At 39.7% G+C, this 25,516-nt stretch overlaps 2 protein-coding genes across 2 annotated transcripts in view; both read left to right on the top strand.

The window, feature by feature from the left end:
- abcg4a (ATP-binding cassette, sub-family G (WHITE), member 4a) overlaps positions 1–4,845 on the top strand; it is a 60,986-nt gene extending 56,141 nt beyond the window's left edge. Inside the window, exons 14-15 of the mRNA XM_034178572.1 lie at positions 4,179–4,297; positions 4,390–4,845. Coding sequence (XP_034034463.1) covers positions 4,179–4,297; positions 4,390–4,615 — 345 coding nt within the window. The 3' untranslated portion in view covers positions 4,616–4,845. The remainder of the gene's footprint in view (positions 1–4,178; positions 4,298–4,389) is intronic.
- A 6,902-nt stretch (positions 4,846–11,747) lies between these two features.
- LOC117517528 (histone acetyltransferase KAT5-like) overlaps positions 11,748–25,516 on the top strand; it is a 36,600-nt gene continuing 22,831 nt past the window's right edge. The window contains exons 1-5 of the mRNA XM_034178571.1: positions 11,748–11,888; positions 11,958–12,024; positions 15,180–15,248; positions 15,378–15,514; positions 25,141–25,209. Coding sequence (XP_034034462.1) covers positions 11,868–11,888; positions 11,958–12,024; positions 15,180–15,248; positions 15,378–15,514; positions 25,141–25,209 — 363 coding nt within the window. The 5' untranslated portion in view covers positions 11,748–11,867. The remainder of the gene's footprint in view (positions 11,889–11,957; positions 12,025–15,179; positions 15,249–15,377; positions 15,515–25,140; positions 25,210–25,516) is intronic.

Below are 25,516 nucleotides of genomic sequence, written 5' to 3'. Positions count from 1 at the left end.
GGTTAAAAACAAGTGAGGTTCAGTGACGGAGAGGCTGGTTAACATGCATTTGCAGAAGCAAGGTCAAAAAAGCAAGCGAGGGTCAAACAGCAAAAAAGCAAGCGAGAGCACAGAGCTATGGCAAAACAAGGAAGACTTGGAACGAGGGTAAAGGCACAAGGCACGTAGCACAATTAGCACTGGGCAACAGGTCACACAAGGCTTAAATATACAAAGGGTAATCGGGGCATGATGTGAAACAGGTGCAGGGAAGCTTGGCCCAACACACCATAACCTGGTCTATTTAGAGCCACTCTTGGGGAATGGGTTCCTGCAGGTTCCTGCAGTTCAGCAGGAACCTGTGATCCCCTGTGATGGTACAGAGGTGGTCACAGGAAGCAGAAGACAGTCTTTGTGGATGTTTTGAGGTGACCGACTGGGTTGTGCTCTGTGATGTGCAGAGGGGAGGACATCGAAAGCATTACGGACTGCATAACAGATTATATCAACTTCTGTACAGACAGTGTTATCCCAACCCAGACTGTATGCCATTACCCCAATAACAAACCATAGGTGACCAAGGACATTAAGGCAACACTGAACAGGCAGAAGGCTGCATTCAGGAGTGGAGACAGAAAAGAGCTGAAGAGGGTGCAGTAAGAACTGAAGAAGAAGATTGCAGAGGGGAAGGACAGTTACAGGAGAGATAAGGAGAACAAGCTCCAGCAGAACAACATGAGGGAGGTGTGGACTGGAATGAGAACCATCACTGGCCATGTTAAGAAGGCAGACCAGATGATGGAAGGAGACCTACATGAGGCCAGTGAGCTAAACCTGTTCTTCAACAGGTTTGACTTCATGGACTCTCCCCACCCTTCCCCCAGCTTTTCTCATTGCTCCCCCTCCCCTGTGCACCCACTTCACACACCTATTATTACCACCTCCCTTCTCCAACCAACATCCCCCACTCTCCTCCCTCCCCTACAACCTCATTCTCCTCGGCGCCTCCGCTTGCTCCTGCCCATACACCTCAGGCTTGGTTTAAGCGTATGAGAAATCATGGCCTTTATTCCAGGCTCAGGTTCAGTACACGGGTGATCAGTCAGCAGAGCAGAGGCACAATATGGGTTAGGCAAAAACGCAGTCATATTCAGGCAGGGTTCAAAGGCACGAGCAAACACAGTTTTCAAGGATGAGGCAAAAAGGCGTGGTCGAGGAGGACAGAGCAAAACACTGTACATGGCAAGGTAAGAAATCAGGACAAGATACAAAGGCTGGAATGTGTGCATCAAGCGACAACAAACTGGTGAGGAACTGTGAGACTGTGAGGGTTTAAATGATGGTGGACTAATTGGTGCGAAACGAGGGACAGGTGATGTTAAGGGGGTGCACGTAAGGAACAATCTGGAAAGGGGCATGGCTAGTGAACAAAGAGTAAACACTGTGCAAGATGGGGAGGAAGAGAGTACACAAAGTGAAGTGATGTAGGATACAGAGAAGCGAGAGCAGGTGCCAAGAGTGAGAGTGAAAGAAAACACAAAGCAGAGAACATAAAAGTGAGAAACAAAGACATGAGGCAGGTGCAGTGATGAAGTGAGAACATAATCAGATGGGCGTGAGAGTGAACACATACAAATGGGATGCGAGAAAACAGAGCGCAAGGAGCAAACAGAAAGCGAGGGCGGAATAAAAGTTGCTAGGAACTGAACATGAGAACTGATCAGGAGACATAAATACTAAAGCAAAACTAAACAAGTGATAACCTAATGAAGACTACATGAGAAAATAGAAATAAATACTACAACTAAATTAAACATTACTTGACTTAAGAAAACAAGGCGGTAAAACAAACTATAAGAAAAAGCAGTGACTAAATAATAACAGAAAACAAATCCTGACATAACAGTACAACAAATATTACAAATGAGAGGAATGAGATAAACAAGTGATAAATTAATAAACAATAAATGAAAACACAACTGACTGAAGAAAATTACAACAGAACGAAAGGCTAAAGTAAAAAGTAACAAAGAAAACAAACAGAACAGAGAATAGCCACATGATGAAAATAAAATAACTAGTAAATCAAGACTGGGGCATGTGAAAGGGAAAAAAGAAAGAGGGAAAATTCGAATCAAACCCCAGATCTGGCCGAAATTGTGACAATCATCTTCATGCTGCACAGACTCCACCAGCTTCATGCTAAGGCCCCTTGACATGAGCATGCCTTTGACTCACGCACTAGCACGACCTGTGTCGTGCTGGAGAGCAAGCTAATCTTTACCGGGTACAGACAGGATGTGAGAGGGGCGCTGGCGGGTGCTATTCTGCACAGAGGATTTTGAAATGTTCAAAAAATCTTTCACACATAAATGTCATGCTACATGGCGTGATCTAATCGCCAACACGATGTGCAGCTCGTCAAGTAAAGAAGTGAACAGAGTGTGTGGTGCGTCAGTGGATCACGTCAGAGCGCAGCTCATCTGAACGATTATAACAAGAAGTTAAATCTCTCATAAACATACTTTAACAGCTGCACACAAGAAGGAAAGAACACACAACTGTTTTACCAAGCCATGACAATGTAAACATGACAAATAATTACCTTTTTGGACGGCTCAAAATGCTTTCTGCAGCTTGTTAGGCGTGCGCGAACGGCTGAAGCTGGAGCAGTCCTCTGTGATTCAGAAAGTGATTACAGATGTTTTCAGCGGCCAATTTGCAGAGAAAATGATTAATCTGACACAAAATAATTATTTTATATACACAGTGTCCAGCACAGAGCGGGTGGCAGCCGGTAGAACAAAGAACGGCATCCAGCTGTGAACACAGTGGGTGGGATCATGATGACGACAGGCATGCTAGTGCATGAATCAAAGGCATGCTCATGTCAGGGGGCCTTTACTCTCACCTGGAGGAGGCTGGCAGCACTGTGAGAGTCATGTTCTTCAATGTCTCCAGTGCGCTCAACACCATCCGGCCTGACTTGCTCAGCGATAAGGTACTTGACATGAAGGTGGAGGCTCCACTGGTGGCCTGGATTACCAACTACCTCACGGGCTGCCCACAGTATGTGAGGCTTCGGGATATTACATCTGACACCATCAGGAGCAGCACGGGAGCACCACAGGGGACGGTCCTGTCTCCCTTCCTGTTCACACTCTACACCTCAGACTTCAGGTTCTGGTCACAGTCCTGCCACCTGCAGACGTTTTCGGATAACTGCGATTGTGGGCTGCATCTGCAGTGACCAGGAGGCTGACTATAGGAGTGTGGTGGACAGGTTTGTGAAGTGGCGTGGACTCAACCACCTGCAGCTTAACATATCTAAGACAAAGGAGCTGGTGGTGGACTTCAGAAGGTGAAAGGCCCATCTGAACCCAGTTACCATCAATGGAACTGAGGTGGACATTGTGGACTACTACAAGTACCCGGGTGTCCACACTGACAACAAACTGGACTGGACTGTAAACACAGATGCTGTGTATAAGGAAGGTCAGAGCTAACTGTACTTCCTCAGGAGGCTCAGATCTTTCAATGTCTGCAGAAATATGTTGCAGATGTTTTATTACTCGGTGGTCTCCAATGTCATCTTCTAGGCTGTCATGTGCTGGGAAAGGAGGCTAAAGGCAGCTGACATGAACAGACTCAACAAGTTCATCAGGGGGGCTGGCTCTGTCATGGTGGTTGAGCTGGAGTCTGTGGTGGAGGTGTCAGAGAGGAGGATGCTGAGGAAGCTGCTCAGCATCCAGGACAACACCTCCCACCCCCCGCATGGCACACTGAAGGTGCTGTCAGACCACTTTCAGTCGTAGAATGAGACCACCGAGGTGCACCACAGAACGCCACAGGAGGTCTATCCTACCTGTGGCAATCAGGCAGTTCCTCCCCCTTCTGCAGGATGAATACATAACGAACAGAGCTATTAGGAGTTATGTGCCATATTGTCAAGCATCTTGTGCAATATATCTTCCGGTCATTTCCCATACATTTGTTGTACTTATTGTAAAAAAAAAATGGAATGATTGATTGATTTCCATTTAATACTAACACTTTCTGTAACTGTGTATTTTCTAACCATTGTTTACTGTTTCTGTACTCTGGCAAAATAATTTCCTTCGGGATAAATAAAGTTGATCTTTACCTTTATCTTTAATGAACAAAGTTCTGGTTTTCTTTTTCTTTTTCTCTCTCTTCAGGTGGCGACATTTGTGGGTCCAGTCACAGCCATACCTGTGCTCCTCTTCTCTGGTTTCTTTGTCAATTTTGATACCATTCCCAAATATCTACAGTGGAGCTCCTATGTGTCCTACGTCAGGTACCGTCAATTTTCTAACTTCGTTCAAACACTGTATCAAGAAGGGTTTGGATTACTATTTATGCTCGGGTTTTTGTTATGGCGTCAAACAGGTATGGCTTTGAGGGAGTGATACTCTCTATCTATGGGATGAATCGTTCCGAGCTGGAGTGTCCAGACCAGGTGTGTAAATTCCAAAAACCAGAGGAGGTTCTGCAGCTGCTGGATGTGGAGGATGCCAAACTCCATGTGGACTTTATGGTGCTGGGAGTTTTCTTCTTGGTCCTCAGACTGGCCACCTACTTTGTCCTACGATACAAAGTAAAGTCAGAGCGTTAAATCATCCACAGTCAACCACAGGTGTGGACACTAGAACATGCCTGGGCAGGGTGAGATAATAAAAAAATAAAATAAAAAATACCATCTCTATCTGTACTTCACATCCGTGTCCAAAGGACAAAGGAAAGATCAAATGAAGGAATATTCTCTGCTCTACCCCTGTTAGTTGTCCTACAGGTAACAGTATTTATGATACTATTTAAAGATGGCCAGTATTGTCCAAAATAAATTAAAACTGTTGAACCTGCGAGATATGTGCAGAAAATATTCAACATAGTAACAGAAAGCATGATTAAAGATGGTGCAGTTGAGAAATCGGAATGTGTACTTTTTAGCAAAACCACTCCAAGAAATTGCTATAGAACACATTTATCACCACAAGGTACATCGACATAGCCCGCTGTGGAGCAGGTATATCCAATCAATTAACACCAGAGGTCTGTTAATTTACCCTTAATTAGACAGAACACCCAAAAAGAAAGAAGATTTCAAGAGCCAACAGTGTTATTTGTTTGGTTTTCTGTCATTTCTCTCTCATGGGGAAGACGATCTTAGATATGACACCGTTTCTCTAAGGAACACATCGTTAACAAGGCGACTGCCTGTGGATGACTTTTTCTGGCTCTTCAGCGAGGATCAGTTTTGCAGCTGACACACTAATGGTGGTCGAGTCTTTAGACACAGACTTACTCCTCGTGATACCTTTTGGTTTCCAACTGAGGACCGCTTTTTCCAAGCATTTGGTAAAGCATAACAAGACAATAAAAGCATGACTGCTGGTTCCAGCCTGTTGATTCAAACAGCCTGATGATGTTTTAGTTCGAGTGCAATAGCCGATTCTATGGATTAAAAAGTGATGTTTGTCTAACCGTGTGACTCTTTTGACACAAATCTTTGAACTGCTTGTTTGGAATCGTTTGACTCTATTGCTGCCTCCGCCCTGAACTACGACAGGACAAATCCTCTCTCTCTCCCTTCCTCTCCCTCTCTCTCTCTCTGCTTTGCTGATGTCTGACAGGTGTGCGTGTTGTCCAAAATGATGCTAGATACTTGAATTGCTGGCTGGTCAGTTTCTTTCTGTGCCTCTCAGCTAGAATGATGAGAGTTTATTCTGCTTCACTGCTCATTATTTGCACATAAATGTGTGTCAACTTTATGTACATGCTGGTCTACAAGCACGTGCACGCACACGAACGCACGCACACACACACACACACTTTTTCGGCAATGTTTAGAGCCCCTCCTTGTCACAAGGCAATGCAAATATTTTCCAATAGACTTGCTATGGAATATTTCTTACTGGAACTATGCTACTTAGTAATCCTCATTATAATGCATAAAATAATGTGAATATATAATCAACGATTGTACAGTGAATATGTTATGCTGTAAACAAATGTACATTTCAATGTATGTCTTTTAATTTTATTTATTTGTACTTTAGTCTTGTTTTTATATGTGTGTAAGCAGCACCACTTGAAGGTACAACAGGCAACTGAATGTTGCATGATCACTTTAGGAATGAAACGTTTAGAGAACAGCATTATGGGTTTTTTTCCCCCTCATACAAACTAAGGACATTATGTTTTCACCTGCATCTGTTTCTGCAGTAACACATTTATCAACTAATTTTAATAGATCTTTAATATAGGGTCTTTTTTTTTTATACATTTTTATCAAAAAGACATTGCGGGGGGAGATAGGAAATATTTAATATACAGTGATCCAGATCCAGTGGATCAGTATGCTTATGTCCAGGGGGCTAATCTTTATTTTATTTTTTATCCTGATAAGTGCTACACCAAAATGCAGGACTGTTCACCATTACCAGGCACCTGTGCTCTTCTTGAGTGCCATTCCATTTTATGCCTGAAACTTTTGAAATCAATTCACTTTGATAATATCTGCAGTCAACAATATCTCTACACAGCCCCCTAAAGTCCACACAGTTTTTCTTTACTTTCTTTTTTTAAGTGGCAACAACTTACTCTGGCTTGTGCGCACAATATATTATCTTGTTCTCTCATCATAATAGCTTGTGCGCAGATTTAAAATAAATAAATAAATACATTATTTAGGACTTGCTTGGTTTTGTACATCCCCGATTTAACTCCAAGAAGATAGAATCAGATTTGAGAATTTTATATAAATGTATACTAAATGGGAAAAGATGAACACAATGTGCACGTTCCACCAAGTGGCTTGTGGTCAGTTAGACTGTTGCAGCAAAACAAGCTGATAACCAGGTTGAGTTTTGTGCAAAGAGAATGGTACAGCAGTTGATTTCAGTCATAGCAATAGACAATGTGATTTTTATTTGTTGTACTTCGCACTTCTGTAACATTAGTCACTTCATGTCATTTTCCCAGTTATTTGCAATAACCATTCAAAAGTACTTTATCTCTGTCTTGTAGGAAATGTGATGTTGCAATGTGTTTTCTTTTTTAAATTATTTATTGAATGTTTTTATTTTAGTTATTTAGTTATAAATAATCTGTTTTGGTAAAAAAAAAAAAAAAAAAGAGGCCAATGTGGTGTTGATGTTTGCTGGATGTTCTTGAATATTCAAATACAGGGACAAAATAATTAAATGTCTGTTGGTGCTGGATAAGATCAAGGCACTGCATGTGTGACGCTATTTGAATCTTAGACTCAAATCAGGTCTGGTCACAGCAGTGGTGCCACATTCACCACACTACAGAACCGCTCTGGGTCCGGATCAGCAAACACCCAGGCAGACCACCAGTCTACTCCGACCTCCCCAAAGTACCAATTTATTTGCTGCACCAAGGTGAAACATGGGCACCTCCTTGGCCTTTTCTAGGGAAGTGTGCACCATAGTGTGGTAGCCAATGTTTCTTCACAATTTTCACATCCAAGTACTAGGTTGGTAAAGCTACTGCCAGTTTGCAGTTAGCAGTTTGCAATTCAAAAAGGGACCTTAGCTGCCATTTAACTTGAGTCACCTTCAACCATTGGCCTAATAATGGGGAGGTGAAGGTCTAGTGGTTAAGCGTTGGGCTTGAGACCAAAGGAGCCTCGATTCAAATCCCAGCCTGACTGTAAAATCATTAAGAGCCCTTGGGCAAGGTCCTTAATCCCCTAGTTGCTCCCGATGTGTAGTGAGCGCCTTGCATGGCAGCAGTCTGACATCGGGGTGTATGTGAGGCATTATTGTAAAGTGCTTTGAGCGTCTGATGCAGATGGAAAAGCGCTATATAAATGCAGTCCATTTACCATTTGTTCAAATATTACTTGGGCCACAATGAACTAGGGATCGAGGATGGATAAATCGATTGAGCCACCATGAGCCAGAGATTTATGAGGGATAAATAAAAAAAAAACATTGAGCCACCTTCACCCAATGGGCTACTATGCAAGCATCACTTGAGCAACCTGTCTGAAGGTGGCTCATGTAATATTTCCACACTAGCCCCTTGGCTCAAGGTGGCTCAATAGGTATTTGCATAGTAGTCCATTGGGTGAAGGTGCCTCAAGAGAACTGACAGCTAAGCTCACTTTTTGAACTGCGAACTGGCAGCTACCTTCACCAACCTCCAAGTACTAATGTCAGAGTTTGTCCAAATAATTATTTCTCATGTCTGTATCATTGGGAAAATATATAGTGGCTTTACTGTCTGCACAGGAGATACTGTATACACTCCAAACTGTATCAAAAGCCTTGAAATGGTAACAGACGACCTAACTTTTAAAACAACAGATTCCAACCAGTACGGACAATTAACCATTAAAAACTCATCAGTCAGTGTGGGATAAGTCTCAACATAGGCTTGTGGTACCAAAGAACATTAACATTGCTCCTCTGCTGTAGTGGGTGAAATACGGAGGTTAAATGTGTGGTCTCCAATGTTCTCATTAATCTTCTGAACAAATGCTGACCAAAGAAGGTGCTGTAACAGACCTTCACAGTGCACTTTTTACACTTTTTGCAGTTTAAATTACACTGGATTTTTCTGAATAGCCCACTGTTTAGAATTGTATACAAGCCACTACATCAAATTTGTCACTTTGTTTTTATATTAACATTTAAACCTAACTAGTCAGTCCTCCTAAAAGCATCATGCTTCTTAAAACTTATCAATACCTGTTACAGGTTGGGAAATCACTATATATTATATTCTTGAGTGAAATGTGTGAAAACGTTATGTGCATTATGTATGTGGCGTAAAGGGGCTTTGAAAATAAGTGTGGTAAACAGCAGACGTGTTTATGTTCAAATTAAAATGTTGTATTTAATACTTTATTTGTCATGTTTTATTTCCATTGTGTGTCAACATAGGCAGTTAGGCTGCAGTGCACCCTATCATGCATGGTAACTAATCCAGAAGATTAAACTGTCTGATGAAAAAAAAGAATGGAAGGCTGTGTTATAAATATTATTTATTTATTTATTTATTTATTTTAATCTGATATAATTTGGTTATCATTTACAGTTTTCTATATGGGTTCTCAACTTTAAAAAAAAAATGCAAATTCTATGTACTGAACGCTGTTCAAAGGATTATAATAAAGATAATTTATAACCTTTGTCACACTGAGATGATTTGCGCACGCATCACTTTTATTACTACAAAGTAGAAACATGATAAATTCCAAGTTAAACAGTGAAGAGAAATATTTAAACGCATGGTTAATTTGTTGTGTGCACAGGCAGGTGCCCATGCTTACACACCTGCACTGAATACTTGAATACTTGCTTTGTTCTGAGGACATAGAGGAGGAAAAGCAGAAACAGTTGGTTTTCATGAAAAACCCAGTGAAACTCAGTGCAGCATGAAAGTCATTGCTTGTTTCCACCTGACACAGTTCTCATTTTTATGCTCAACACAGAAGTCCTCTCTAAATTACAAGACGTATTGTGCTCATATGGGCATGCTGGACTAAAAATAAGGTGTAGCCTGGTGGCTTAAGTGCAACACAGTGTCTTTATGTAAAGAGTGTAACACTCAGACGTGCCTTACATAAGGGTACTTAACAACACATGCACACCCCGCGTGCCTACACATATAGTCAACAGTCACATGCAGTGTTTTGCAGTGTATTATGTCCACTGCAAGGGAAAGAAACAATGGAAGGTTTGGTCAGGTCTGGGTACATCCACCACACGACAGAACTGCCTTGTGTCCTAGATCGCAACCACCTAGGCAGACTGCCGAGCCAGCCACCATCTACACCCCACTGTATCAGTCTGCCAAGGATTCACTAGCACTTGGACATCAAGGACTGAACTCTTGCCGCCAGTTGTAATGCAATGGCCATCTACAGCTCCAGTTTCAGCTTGCTGAAATTGTGGAGAGTCAGTTGAGAGAGGGCCTCATGACCTGATCAATTCATTGTCATCTCGAACACCAAATCAACACCCAGATCAGACTTACCTTGTAAAGACTGGGTCATCCTCAACCAGCGTTGTACAGGAATTGCTTAAGTTCAATGCATCGCAGGGGGCAGCGCCCTTCGGCAAGAGAAAGATTAACAACCTGTGCAGCATGTCATCTATGAGTGCACTGCTCTTCACCCTTCTGATGATTCCATTGGGATTGGGATTATAGACTTCACCGCTCTCACAAACAGCCATGCAACCTGCTAATGAAACAAGAATGACTGAATATGATTTCTGTTGCCTCACACAAAAGACAAAATATATGCCACTACCAGGCAATACTCCCGATGTGTAGTGAGCGCCAATACGTATGCATCCCTTTGCACTTTTCTAGTTGCTGGGATCCTCAACACTGATGCACCTGTGGACTGTGGACATGTGACACCTGTGGACAAAGAAGCACACCACATGGCTAAAATGTGTACCTGCAAATGCAAATGGTATGCCTTATCCGAGTCTCCCTAAGTAATTGTTCATTTAACACAAAGTCATTTCAGTGCTACCCCAGGATCCTCTGAAAGACCTAATAATAATAATAATAATAATAATAATTATAGCCTTTATTGTCACTGTAGATATACATACATAGACAAAATCTGTCCTCTGCATTTAACCCATTCTAATTACAGTTAGACACAATCCAACCACTAGGAGCAGTGGGCAGCCAGAGTCCAGTACCTGGGGACCAACTCCAGATGACTCTAACTTGGTCAGGGACAGAGAAAGGAGCAGACCATAAATAAGCATGTTTTTGAATGTAGGAGGAAACCGGAGTACCCAGAGGAAACCCACACAGACACGTGGAAAACATGCAAACTCCACACAGAAAGGGTTGGAAGCGTTCCCACAACCTTCTTGCTGTGAGGCATTACTGCTAACCACTAATCCACCGTTCCACCTAGTACCAAAGATTTCATGCACATTTTTATTGTAGTTGTCATGGATCTTCGGTAATATTGTATTTATTACATTTTTATTCTCTTGATATGAAATATGGGGGATATAGTGATCAGCATGTCTGTCTGTCTGTCTCTGTCCTATTTTGCTTGTTAACAATATATCTTAAGAACCAGTTGCTCAATTTCATTCTCAACGTGCATGCTTAGTGGTGTACTACAAGCATGAAGTCCCAGCTCTGCTGTTGGCATGGGGAACACAGCATTAAGTGCATATTTGTCCAAAACGCATCTGAGGAGTGACTCTATGGAGTGCAAGCTAAGGAGGACCTGATCCAAGACCGAAAGCCCCATGATACAGATAGTTTGGCTGTTCCATTGCACTTTTTCGAGCTGGAGCTTGTTTTTTTTTTCCAAGTTTCAAGTACAGTGAAACACATACCAGGCTGATGGGCCTCAGGGCCTAGTTCTTAACATTTCCTTAGCTTCAAAAGGCTTTGTGGAACAATATAAAACCCAACAACCCAGGGACCTTCCAGATCATTTCACTGAATTCTTTTCTTGACTTCTTCATTGTCAATTAAAATAAGCAAATAACACTGCATCTGACAATGTGCTTTTGCTTTTTGCTTCTTTTTTTGCCTTTATCTTCACATGTTGTAAAAAAATTGTATTTGTTAATCATAAAGTGTTTCTCTTTCATAAAACTATCTGTGATACTATTTTACCTCTCATCTTATTGTTTCAATTTTTTATTCTGCTGTATTTGTATCTATTTGGTGTAAATTCAATAAACACTGTGAAAAAGGTTGATCGTTCACTCACATACAGTATATTTCCTGTTTGTTCACTCCGTGTTGCAGTTCACTTCCGATGTCTATCTTGCCGTTTATATCATCTTTAGCCCGGACCGGCATTTTCCCACAACACCCTGCTTCAGCGTTAGACAACGAAAATGGCGGATAGCGCATCATTGGTAGGTAATTTTGTACGTTTTCCAAATTAAGGGGGTTCCGAAAGCTAATTGACTTGTTGTTTTTGACAGGTCGATATTGTTGAGGGCTGTCGCCTCCCGGTTCTTCGTAAGAATCAGGAAAATGAGGACGAATGGCGTAAGTATTGTTCGGTTGTATTTTTTGTGCTAAGCTAACAGGCTAACTTGATGTGTTCGCAGAAGCCTTCACTCACACTACGCGTGATAATGTATTTTTTATTCTTCTACGCTATGCACACATGTCATTCTCAGTTTTTTTGAAAACATTTTCAGCCTCTCCTCAGCCAGTTGTTAGTGGAATGCAGCGAATTTATAAGTTATAGTTCATACTATCAATTATACAGGGTTGAAATGATTATTATTAGTTTTCCTATTGCTCATTGAGCTGTTTTGGACAAAACGGGTTTGTTACATATCACATTTTAAATGTTGAAAGCACAGTGCTTTACAAAAGGGAAAATTATTAAAAATTAGGAGTAGGATTAAAACAGTGAATGAAAACAAATAGCATTCATAAAATAGATGTATTAAAAAAAGAAATTAAATCTTAAAACCTAAAATCAAATTAAAATTATGTTAGGATACAGATGAGCCCTGACAAGATAGAAGTTGAGGGAACTGTTAAACTGAGTTGGAAACCTGTTCAGATTAAATTTTTTTTAGAGTTGATTTACTATAGAGGGTTTTCAATCACGTGACTGATTTGCTGCAGGACAGGTGCCGGCTCCATTCTGGATTACAAGGAGGCTGGCGCGTGATAGAAAAATGGAGAGAATGTACGGTTATTACGATGCTTTAAACCCTCGAGATAAAGCTAGTTATCGTGATAGATGTGTAGCAGTTGGTTCAGTGGATCCGTATCTTATACCAGATAGTGAATTTAGTGGTGATGTAACGAACTGGCCAACAGTGTCACACTGTGATATTGTGAACTAGGAAGCTGCCAACCAGGTCAGCCTCGCCGGCCTCCTGGAGAGCATTACAGTGGAGCTCTGAAAGCGGAGGTCGTCTTGAAGTCCTGAGCGATTTCTCTCACCAGGCACTAGAAGGGCAGCTTGCGGATCAGCAGCTCTGTGCTCGAGGACCACAATGTAAATAAGCATCCGTATTGGAAGCGTTCTTGTGTTATCCTCAGCAGTATTTTTATGTATTCTTATATAATTTTATTGCCGAATAAAATAAAATTCTGGGAGCAGTGGCTTTCTGGTAGCGGCGGATCTTTCTCAGCGCCACGGTGCCGTGAGGCTTCTTCACACCGACGTTGAAGCTTCTGCAGTTGTTCGCCAAATGCACATAGCGTATCACAGCAGCCACTGCGTCGTAATCCAGAATGGGCGCGGGACACAAAATGACGTGACCGATACGTCACATGAAAACCGTCTATAGGGGGATTGCATACCCACCATATTGGATTTTGTTCACGCAGTGCATTGTGGGAAATGTGTGCCTGCTGCAGACAGATGTACAGACATGCTCAGAAAGTAAACAAAATGCTCAAAATGCCAGGAATTACATGTTGTCGCTGGATGCTTCAATAACCATCTCAGGGATAAATAAACTTGTGAACTTCTATAATTTTCCTAAGAATACAACGCCTAGAAACAAATGGAGTCACAAATAAACAACATTAACATGGGTCCATCTTAACTTCTAGTTGGGCTTTTTTAAACATTTTCACTTTCTCAGGATAATTTTTTAATTATTTACTTATTTTCATTTTTGTTTTTATTAGTGTGTAAAATTTAATAAACTAAATTGAAATTTAAAATTGTTTTATTGCTATTATCAATATCAGTGACAAAGCAAGCATGTTGAGGATAAGCTGTAACATTTTAAGTATGTCATGTTCCCGGGGGAGTCAACACCATTAATGAATAGAATTAATGTAGTCATAATACAATATTGTTGATGCAAGAAATGGATGTTTTAATAGCTATAAAAATGTCAGACATTCTTCAATGGGCTCAGGCACATTATATAGGCCAGAATTAATCTTTTGTGTGGATATAATTAATTATTTTGCCACAAGCAACTGTTGAATTTGAAACAACGAAAAAGTTGTGTAATTTCCGACGGTACTTGAATGCAGCATCAGCGGCAGTAGGAGCTGCTCTGTGCACTTATTATTTTGTATTAAATATAACAATATGAGTGTAGGAATGACAATCCAGCTCTTCTGTACATGTGGCAACAGGTAGATGAATCAAAATTATTATATAAAGAGCTGTTCTGGAAGACAGAATTCACGTTGTGGATCAGTGATCAGCTGGTGGAATAACCGCACGAGTCAATGCGCGCGTTCACACGCACTGATTAATTTACTGCTCTGATATATTCAATCATCTTTACACTTCTATTTATATTTATTCTCCCTTTTGACAGTTTTCTGTTATAAATCAGTATATATGGCTTAGACCATAATACTGTGATACAGCACAATTTTTTTATTTTTTTATTTATTTTTTTTTTTATTGGAGCACGACGGAGCGCGCAGCGTGTCGACAGACAGTATGGATTCTGATGATGATGGAGATGATCCCTCTTTTGTTCTGGATGAGGAACCAGAGCAGGTGGTCCATCGACATGCACACAGATCTCCACAGATTCTGTTTGCAGTTTCTCCAGGACTCAGGTGCTATGAGCTCCGTCCTAGCGCCGAGTGCTGGAGCAGACACACACTGCTGCAGTGGCTCCAGGCGCATTTCGTCGAGATCGCGAGCTTCGGTTTGGTTAAGTTCCTCTTTCGTCCCTTTTGCGCTCTTGCTTCGCAGACTGTTCGGTGATAAAAGCTCTTTCGTCCACCTTTTCTCAACGAATTGTAACGTTTTTAACTTTTTCCCTTCGTTCAGGAATCGTCGTGTGACTGGGCCATAAGATAATTAACAGGGTCATAGTGTTGCACTTTTAGATTTTGCCACAGACTTTCTCAGAAAAATTGCATTGTGGAATTTGAAAAATCTTCTGTTCTGAAATCATGCACATTTTTGATTGTGCTTGTCATGGATCTTCGGTAAAATTCTATTTATTCCATTTTAATTCCCTTGATATGAAATATGGGGGATATAGTGATGAGCACGTCTGTCCATCCATCTGTCCTTTTTTGCTTGTTAGCATGATATCTTAAGAACCAGTTACTTAATTTCATTGTATTTAGTGTAAGGGTGTACTTGGGTGATCCCCGACACTTTGTATTACTGATTTTTGGGGAACGAGTGGATATCTCCTGATGACTTGTTTTAATATTGATGGTTTCTATTTGACTTTATTTTACAGCATTGGCTGAAATTCTAAGTGTGAAGGAAGCCTCAGGAAGAAAGCTATACTATGTGCACTATATTGACTGTGAGTATTATTTGTATCACTGAATGCTTTTCATCTTACTTCAGTTTTAAATTTTAAACTGTTAAATGGGTTAACTATATTACAGATTCATCACTGTAAATGTGTTCTTGTTTGTGTAAAATTACATAGTCAACAAGCGTCTGGATGAGTGGGTCACAGCGGACAGGCTGGACATTAAAAAGCTTCAGTTCCCCAAGAAAGAAGCTAAAACACCAACCAAGAATGGTCTTCCAGGCTCCCGCCCCAGTTCTCCAGAAAGAGACGTGGTAAGCAGAGGCTCCGAATTGTTTTTCATACCTCCCAATGTTGCAAGAGTAAGCTCATTTTGTGTAGCATCGTTTTAGCACTCAGTACTATATAAGCCTTCATTTTACATTATTAAAAAGACTGTATTAAGCAAGAAAAACACATGGAAGAATATTTGACCTGTGCGCAGCTGAGAAATCTCAAAAAGTAGCTCTGAAAAAGTGCAGATCTTACTCTTTCTATTAGTGCCCACATAAAAAAATGTTTTAGACGAGGTCTTTTTATTGCATCATTATTTACACTGAATTTATATTGATGATCCCAGTCTGTAATTGCCTATGGTAAAATACATTGGCACCTGTATGTAATGGACATCTAACAGAAGTACTGGATCATATGGCTTGAACTACCTTTTAAAGTTAATGGTCCATCCTGGAAATAGCTTGGCGTTTTCATTATGCATAACTGTTTTTGGATGAACTGACCATTGCAAACAGTCATTTATGCTGGTGGTGACTTTGCAGAGCAGAAAACCTTAGTGTAGCTATAAACCAACTATTTTCACAGCTCCTTCCTTGTTCAAAGATGTACCTTGTGCTGCTTGAAAAACAAAATGCTGCAGTCAGCAATAGACCATACAGTAGTGTTCAGAATAATAGTAGTGCTATGTGACTAAAAATATTAATCTAGGTTTTGAGTATATTTCTTATTGTTACATTGGAAACAAGGTACCAGTAGATTCAGTAGATTCTCACAAATCCAACAAGACCAAGCATTCATGATATGCACACTCTTAAGGCTATGAAATTGGGCTATTAGTAAAAAAAAAAGTAGAAAAGGGGGTGTTCACAATAATAGTAGCATCTGCTGTTGACGCTAGAAACTCAAAACTATTATGGTCAAACTGCTTTTTTAGCAATCCTGTGAATCACTAAACTAGTATTTAGTTGTATAACCACAGTTTTTCATGATTTCTTCACATCTGCGAGGCATTAATTTTGTTGGTTTGGAACCATGATTTTGCTTGGTTAATAGTGTGCTTGGGGTCATTGTCTCGTTGAAACACCCATTTCAAGGGCATGTCCTCTTCAGCATAAGGCAACATGACCTTTTCAAGTATTTTGACATATCCAAACTGATCCATGACACCTGGTATTAGTCCAGCGGACAAATTTTAGGGGAATCATGCACTTTTTTTACAAAAGTGCCAAATTTTTATCAGAGGTACCTTATAGTGTCAGTATATAAGATCGGGAGATATTGAATCCATAAACGTCTACACTCTAAAAACTTGGGTTTAAGAGAATAACCATTTTCAGCCTTCTACAGCATATAATTCATGACAAACTCTTATCCAAATGTCTATTTAAGTTTATAATATAAAATTGAAGGTTGTGAAAAATGTATTAAGGCTAAGTAGGGATGCTTCAAATGTACTTCAGTGTGCTTACACTCTTAGAAAAAGCGTTAATCTAGGGAAAGTGACTAAATATTGTATAACTCATTGTGAATATCAATATATCTATGCAATATAGCTGTTTGCGAGCATAGGGCAAAGGAAAGATGCTACTCATGCACTCTAACATATTTACACTCTAAAATAACATTTCTTTCTGTTTGAACAGAAAGAAATGCTTTTTTTATTAATTACAAGAAATCAGTTTTGTTTTTATGGCCATAACCATTTAGTTTACAATTTAAAACACTCAGTTTACCTTATGCTATATCTTCCGTAACATAAAATCATGACTCTATATTTAATTTACTTAAAGTGACTGAAAGCTGTTTTCATGCATAGAAAAAGAAAGTATGCTACAAATGCACTTAAACATAGTTTACATTCTTAAAAAATAATGGTAAATTAATGTTACAATTTAACCTCTTTCCATTTTGAAACATACCACCCTGCTAATGTATAAGGATGTACGACGACGTATGACGCCGCACGACAGACGGTGCATGATCACATAAGCGCAGTATAGCTTTGCACTAGTTGCAGTAGCCCTTCTCTACAGCTTAACAAGGTCCAATCTTGATCACTGGCCCACTACATAACCATATGATCGTATTGTCATATGAATAGCAAAATATACACTGTATTATAACCATGCAAACACCCTTTTAAAAAAAGCAGGATACAGGGCTAAAATCAAATGTCTCCCGCTTTGACATGACTTAATATAACCTAAAGAGTCCCTGGACAAAGTTTGGTGCTTTTGTCAAAAAGTGCACGATTCTGTCCCTTAACTGCTGGACTATATGCGATATATAGGCCCAACACCATAGTAGGAGAAACATGCCCATATCATGATGCTTGCACCACCATGCTTCACTGTCTTCACTGTGAACTGTGGCTTAAATTCAGAGTTTGGGGGTCGTCTCACAAACTGTCTGCGGCCCTTGGACCCAAAAAGAACAATTTTACTCTCATCAGTCCACAAAATATTCCTCCATTTCTCTTTAGGCCAGTTGATGTGTTCTTTGGCAAATTGTAACCTCTTCTGCACGTCTTTTATTTAACAGAGGGACTTTGCAGGGATTCTTGCAAATAAATTAGCTTCACACAGGCATCTTCTAACTGTCACAGCACTTACAGGTAACTCCAGACTGTCTTTGATCATCCTGGAGCTGATCAATGAGTGAGCCTTTGCCATTCTGGTTATTCCTCTATCTGTTTTGATGGTTGTATTCCGTTTTCTTCCACACGTCTTTTTTTTTTTTTTTTTTTTTTTTTTTTTGGTCCATTTTACAGCATTGGAGATCATTGTAGATGAACAGCCTATAATTTTTTGCACCTGCGTATAAGTTTTCCCCTCTCCGATCAACTTTTTAATCAAACTATGCTGTTCTTCTGAGCAATGTCTTGGACGTCCCATTTTCCTCAGGCTTTCAAAGAGATAAGCATGTTCAACAGGTGCTGGCTTCATCCTTACACAGGGGACACCTGATTCACACCTGTTTGTTCCACAAAATTGACAAACTCACTGACTGAATGCCACACTGCTATTATTGTGAACACCCCCTTTTCTACTTTTTTTTTTACTAATAGCCCAATTTCATAACCTTAAGAGTGTGCATATCATGAATGCTTGGTCTTGTTGGATTTGTGTGAATCTACTGAATCTACTGGTACCTTGTTTCCCATGTAACAATAAGAAATATACTCAAAACCTGGATTAATCTTTTTAGTCACATAGAACTACTATTATTCTGAACACTACTGTACATGTTTAGAGGTGTTAAGATATAGAATTCTATTCAGAATTTTTACATTAAACTAGGCTTCATCACTGAAAAATAAATACCAGTGGCTCACTAGCCATACATAAAGTACAAAGTGTCCCTTACTGATGGCTTTCTGAGTTAGGGCATGGTGTTGAATGCCTCATTTATGTAATTCAGTCTGTATGTACAATAGAGAACCCGTCTTGTCTGTGGATAAGGTCAACTCTGGTCTGATAGCATGTGCTGGTACCACACCATGGAACTACTCTGGATCTTGGTAGAAAACTACTCAAACAAGCACTGGTCCAGCCACACCATCTGGGAATAGCCAGGTGTTACATGAGTCAGAAAAAGAGAGCTCCTATCGGCCAGTCTGTTGGGATGCTACTAGTACTTGTCAGGGTTTAATATTAACATTTGTCTGATTATCTGGGCTAAGTAGAACAGCTGTTTTGACAACAGGAATAATTTATGTTTTCCAAATCTGAATCGGACAAATGAAATGAAATGCCTTTGCCATTGACCCTCTGGGGATAATGGATGCACCGGCAGGTCCAACGATACTTGTCATATTTATATTAATAGATCAACAGCAAAGAACAGCCCTATCAACATTATCATTTTTTTTTATTTAGTCTTCGAAAGAAAAACATAGAATGATTCTTCTCCCCTAACCTGATTGCTGCAGCATTTTTTTTAAATTATTCAAAGACAGCAGTTGACATTTTTTTGACATCAGGTTTCATCCCTTAATGGACTTTATTCATCAAAAAATGAACTGTTTAAAAAGAGAAGGCATCCAAAACACAGGTAAGTGATTATTATTTTACAAATATGGTGTTTTGGAATGTTCCATGTCTCTTCCAGCAGGTGGTACTGCAGCACTGCACAGCACATATTTTATGTATTGATTAATTTATTATACATCATTTTAAAATCTTTTTCATATATTACAGTATTTTTATTGCCTAAAGACTTTGGTAAACCCATTTCAAACATCATAAAAGTTGTCCAAATGAATACAAATGTATATTCACTAAAGCTTTGAAGAGTTTCTCAAAACACATCTCATACTTTCAGCTTTAGATCTTTTACACATCTCACATTAAGAAAGCTAAAATTTTCCTGAACATTTTGATATGCAACACATGCGCATTATACTGTATGCGTAAGTACCTTAAAAGGAAGTTACCGAAGGTATGGTAAAATTCCCTTTGGGCCCTGAAGGCTAAATTTGTAGTGTAAAGTAACTTAATTATCTCCTTCTTTTTACTTGGAATCACCACAACAGAGCCAATATTTAGCTGCATGTCAATTTGGCACAAGTTTTACCGCAGATGTTCTTCCACAATACATGGAGAATGACATGAGTTTTCTTGAACCTGGAACCTTCTGTTTTGGAAGCAAGTGCACTTACAGTTGTATGTAAAAGTTTGGGCACCCCTGATGATTTCCATGATTTTCCTTTATAAATCATTGGTTGTCTGGATCAGCAATTTCAGTTTAATATATCATATAGCAGACAAACACTGATATTTGAGAAGTGAAATGAAATTTACAGGATTTACAAAAAGTGCAATAATTATTTAAACAAAATTAGGCAGGTGTATAAGTTTGGGCACCCAAACAGAAAAAATACATCAATATTTAGTAGATCCTCCTTTTGCAGAAATAACAGCCTCTAAACACTTCCTATAGCTTCCAATGAGAGTCTGGATTGTGGTTGAAGGTATTTTACATTTTTCTTTACAAAACATCTCAGGATTGTTGGTTTCTGAGCATGGACAGCCCGCTTAAAATCAAACCACAGATTTTCAATAATATTCAGGTCTGGGGACTGAGAGGGCCATTCCAGAACATTGTAATTGTTCCTCTGCATGAATGCCTTAGTAGCTTTTGAGCAGTGTTTAGGGTCATTGGGCCTCATGTATCAAAGTTGCGCACTTGTGGCGTAAATTTACGGTGTAAATTTGAAGTACACCAAAGTTGCCGTGACATGTATCAAGCAGTGCGCACGTGACCTTGATAAATGCGGCGGGTGAAAACAATTGTAATTATAATAAACACGCCCATAAATATTCAGACTCTGCTTCAGACACACCCTCATTTTACGACATGGAAGCCAGGAAGACAGCAAAGAAAAAGAACTCCACCAATCACGATGCGTGCCAATAGAGTGTCAAAAGCGGCCGTCGTATTAATTATTTTGTATTATAATCAAAAGTGTTACAGTGATCCCTCGTTTATCGCGGGAGGTACGTTCTAAAAATAGCCCGTAATACGCAAAACCGCGACGTAGTCAGCGTTATTTTTTACAATTATTATAAACGTTTTAAAGCTGTAAAAACCCTGTAAAACCACTTTATACACTTTCTCAATCAGGCATGAACATTTTCTCACTTTTCTCTCGTGTGTAAACACTCTCAAAGTTCAAACCTTAGTAGAAAAATAAGACCAAACTGTTTTCAGGCCCAAACATTTGTTTGAGAAATAAAAATAGAATGTTTTCCTATAAATAATTATGATGGCTTTTAGAACTAACAAATGTAATTTTAACGATCAACGTACGAGGTTGGACACATAAGAAATTATTAATAGTGACTGACCAGTATTTCACAGATCGCGCCTCTGCGTCCTGATGCTGCACCTTTTTCCACTCTCACCTGGCTGCAGGTGTCTGTTTCCGAGTGACAAACACAGTTATGAGTAGTTGTTGGCACTCTTTTTTTCTTCTGGGCGAGAAGATTCTTATAAACAGACACACAGAACACTGTAATAAAAAAAAAAAAGGCATGCAAAATTGGACTAAAAACTCTGTCAAACGGCGAGGCCGCAAAAGGTGAACCGCGTTATAGCGAGGGACCACTGTATTCTCTTTTCACATGTCAATAATTCTTGACATGTGGATATTTGCTCGCTCAATTAATAAGACACGCCTAATTTTCCAGATTTCTTTATTCTTAAAATGTATTTCTTTATTTATTTTATTGTGACAAACGAATGGAGACGACACAACCTGATTGCAGCACGGGCGAAGGGAATGACAACACTACAGTTGTAATTATCAATTCCATTGTCTAAAACGATCACACCACATAAAGTTAAGCTCAGCGCTGCTCTGGCTCCAGGCTCTGGAGAAAAAGGCGAGCAGCGCTTTCTTTGCAGTCAGCGCTGTGGCCACGGATTGTGCTCAATAGACCAGCAATCCCGCAAAAGCGGGATTTGTATTGATTATTATGTAGTATAATCAGGAAAGTGTTATTTATCTAACATATGCATTGATTTGTATGATGGCACTGTTTATCAGGCTGATCATATTCATTTTTATGTGGATTCCAGTGCTGGTTCATTTTGGCGTATAATTTACACCACCTCTCGACCTGGTGTATATTTTCAGTGCAGCGTATGCCAACGACCACATTGATAAATGCCAAGTGGCGCAGCCGTTTTGGCGTACACCCCATATATGCTCAAATATCGCCGTACGCACGTTGATACGAGGCCCATTGTCTTGTTGGAAGATCCAGCTCTGGGGCAACTTCAACTTTGTCACTGATTCATGAACATTGTTCTCAAGAATCTGCTGATATTGACTGGAATCCATGTGACCCTCAACTTTAACAAGATTCCCAGCACCTGCACTGGCCACACAGCATGATGGAACCACCTCCAGATTTTACTGTAGGTAGCAAGCGTTTTTCTTGGAATGCTGTGTTCTTTTTTTAGCCATGCATACCACCCCTTGTTATGTCCAAATAACTCAATTTTAGTTTCATCAGTCCACAGCACCTTATTCCAAAATGAAACTGGCTTGTCCAAATGTGCTTTAGCATACCTCAAGTGACTCTGTTTGTGGTGTGTACGCAGAATTACATTACATTACAGCATTACAGCATCTCTTTGTGCAAAATGCGCTGTATAGTTGAACGATGCACAGAGACACGATCTGCAGCAAGATTATGTTGTAGATTTGGAGCAGGTCTGTGGGTTGACTATGACTGTTCTCACATCCTTCGCTTCAGCTTATGAGTTTTCTTGGCCTGTCACTTCAGGCCTTAACTAGTACTGTGCATGCAGTCTTCCATTTCGTCACTATGTTTCTCACAGTGGAAACTGACAGCTGGAATCTCTGAGATAGCTTTTTGTATCCTACCGCTAAACCATGATGTTGAACAATCTTTGTTTTCAGGTCATTTGAGAGTTGTTTAGAGGCTCCCATGTTGCCACTCATTAGAAGAGATGCAAAGAAGGGAAACATTTGCAAATGGCCACCTTAAGTACCCTTATGATTGGATTCACCTTTCTAAGGAGGTCAAGGGTCAGTGAGCTTACCAAACCAATTTTGTGTTCCAGTAATTAGTGCTAAATGTATTCAAATCAATAAAATGACAAGGGTGCCCATATTTATGCACCTGCCAAATTTTGTTTAAATAATTATTGCATACTTTCTGTAAATACTAGAAACTTCATTTCACTTATCAAATATCAGTGTGTTCATCTGCTATATGATAGATTTAACTGAAATTTGTGATCCAGACAACCAATGATTTATAAAGGAAAATCATGAAAATTATTAGGGGTGTTCAAACTTTTGCATACAACTGTAGCTACCACACTGTCCAAATTTGTAGTGTAAAATTGTGTATTTTCTCTGCACTGTTAACATGGAACTAGATTATACAGGCAGTTTCATTGTAGTTTCGTTTAGATGTTGGGGCAGTGCAATTTCTTCTTTAGGGCTCCTCCTAAACCTCCAGTAAACAAAGGAGAACAACATACATGGATACATACTTAGGACAGGATCTCTTGGAAGGTGGAATTTGGAGTGAGTATTTCATATCAGTGACATGGATATGATATAGGTTTTGGCACTTGAGCATACCTGACAGGCAGTTCTCTCATTATGGAGGCCAAAGATCAATAGACCACAGATTGTCAGCTGCTTCTCCCTCCCTTGCCTGGAGGACAACCTACAGTCCCAGATGTGGTTTAACATCTTATCCAGAACATGTACAGTAGTGTTCAGAATAATAGTAGTGCTATGTGACTAAAAAGATTAATCCAGGTTTTGAGTATATTTCTTATTGTTACATAGGAAACAAGGTACCAGTAGATTCAGTAGATTCTCACATATCCAACAAGACCAAGCATTCATGATATGCACACTCTTAAGGCTATGAAATTGGGCTATTCGTAAAAAAAAAAAAAAAAGTTGTGTTCTTTCGCAAATTGTAACCTCTTCTGCACATGTCTTTTATTTAACAGAGGGATTTTGAAGGGGGATTCTTGCAAATAAATTAGCTTCACACAGGCATCTTCTAACAGCACTTACAGGTAACTCCAGACTGTCTTTGATCATCCTGGAGCTGATCAATGGGTGAGCCTTTGCCATTCTGGTTGTTCTTCTATCCATTTTGATGGTTGTTTTCCGTTTTCTTCCACGTGTCTCTGTTTTTTTTTTGTTTTTGTTTTTTTTTTGTCCATTTTAAAGCGTTGGAGATCATTGTAGATGAACAGCCTATAATTTTTTGCACCTGCGTATAAGTTTTCCCCTCTCCAATCAACTTTTTAATCAAACTACGCTGTTCTTCTGAACAATGTCTTGAATGTCCCATTTTCCTCAGGCTTTCCAAGAGAAAAGCACGTTTAACAGGTGCTGGCTTCATCCTTAAATAGGGGACACCTGATTCACACCTGTTTGTTCCACAAGATTGACGAACTCACTGACTGAATGCCACACTACTATTATTGTGAACACCCCCTTTTCTACTTTCTTTTACTAATAACCCAATTTCATAGCCTTAAGAGTGTGCATATCATGAATGCTTGGTCTTGTTGGATTTTTGAGAATCTACTGAATCTACTGGTACCTTGTTTCCCATGTAACACTACGAAATATACTCAAAACCTGGATTAATCTTTTTAGTCACATAGCACTACTATTATTCTGAACACTACTGTACATTAAAGCAGTAGGGGAAATTTTTATTTATGCTACTCACTTATCATATAAGACTTACAGTTACTTATTGATGATACAAGCATGGAGATTGATTTGTTTTTGTGTCCACTTCAGTTACAATCCAAGTTAAGTACAGTGAAAACACTCATCTTTGTTTGTAACCTGAGAGAAACCCGTGTCTTGAGCAAAGCAGTTAAAGAATACATACATCTTCAACCGGTCATCCAGGTTGTGAGGCAGCTAAAGAATATTTTGTTGAAAATCCTTCCGTGTATATTCCTAGTTTATAAATGTAATGTTTATTCCAAGTCACTTTTGCATTAAATGCTTATTTCTAAGTGTGTCAATTACTGTTCAGTACATCATGATGAAATTGAACAATGAATAACTCAGTGATTTTGAGGGTTAACGTGAATGCCAGTTAACCCTCTTCCTTCTCTTCCTTTCTGTTCAATTCAGAGGAAGAGTCTAGATCTCAACCTTCAATCTGCCACAGCTCCCTCCAGAGGCAAAACTCTTCCTACACCGGTACAACTTAATTTACCCATTCTAGAGAGCCATGACTAAGACCTTGTTTTCACCTGGTGTTAACATGCAGCTTGTGTGTTCATGTAGCTGTCAGGTTATTTTCCACTCTTACAGAAATCCAGTTATGAATTAACAGCACTTTTAAAGGAGAGTCATCTAGTAATTTTTGCATGCAATGTGTCCAGTTGATTTTCAAGTGCATGCACTGGTCTTGTCACCTTTTGCATCTGTGTATGTGTCTGGCATGCTCTGTCTCCTGTATAAATCTGCATATTAATTTTTAAGAGTCCTCTATTTAGTGGAGGAC

The sequence above is a fragment of the Thalassophryne amazonica genome, chromosome 9 (assembly GCF_902500255.1).
Source record: "Thalassophryne amazonica chromosome 9, fThaAma1.1, whole genome shotgun sequence".
NCBI classification, from domain to species: domain Eukaryota; kingdom Metazoa; phylum Chordata; class Actinopteri; order Batrachoidiformes; family Batrachoididae; genus Thalassophryne; species Thalassophryne amazonica.
This window is presented reverse-complemented; position numbering and strand designations above follow the sequence as displayed.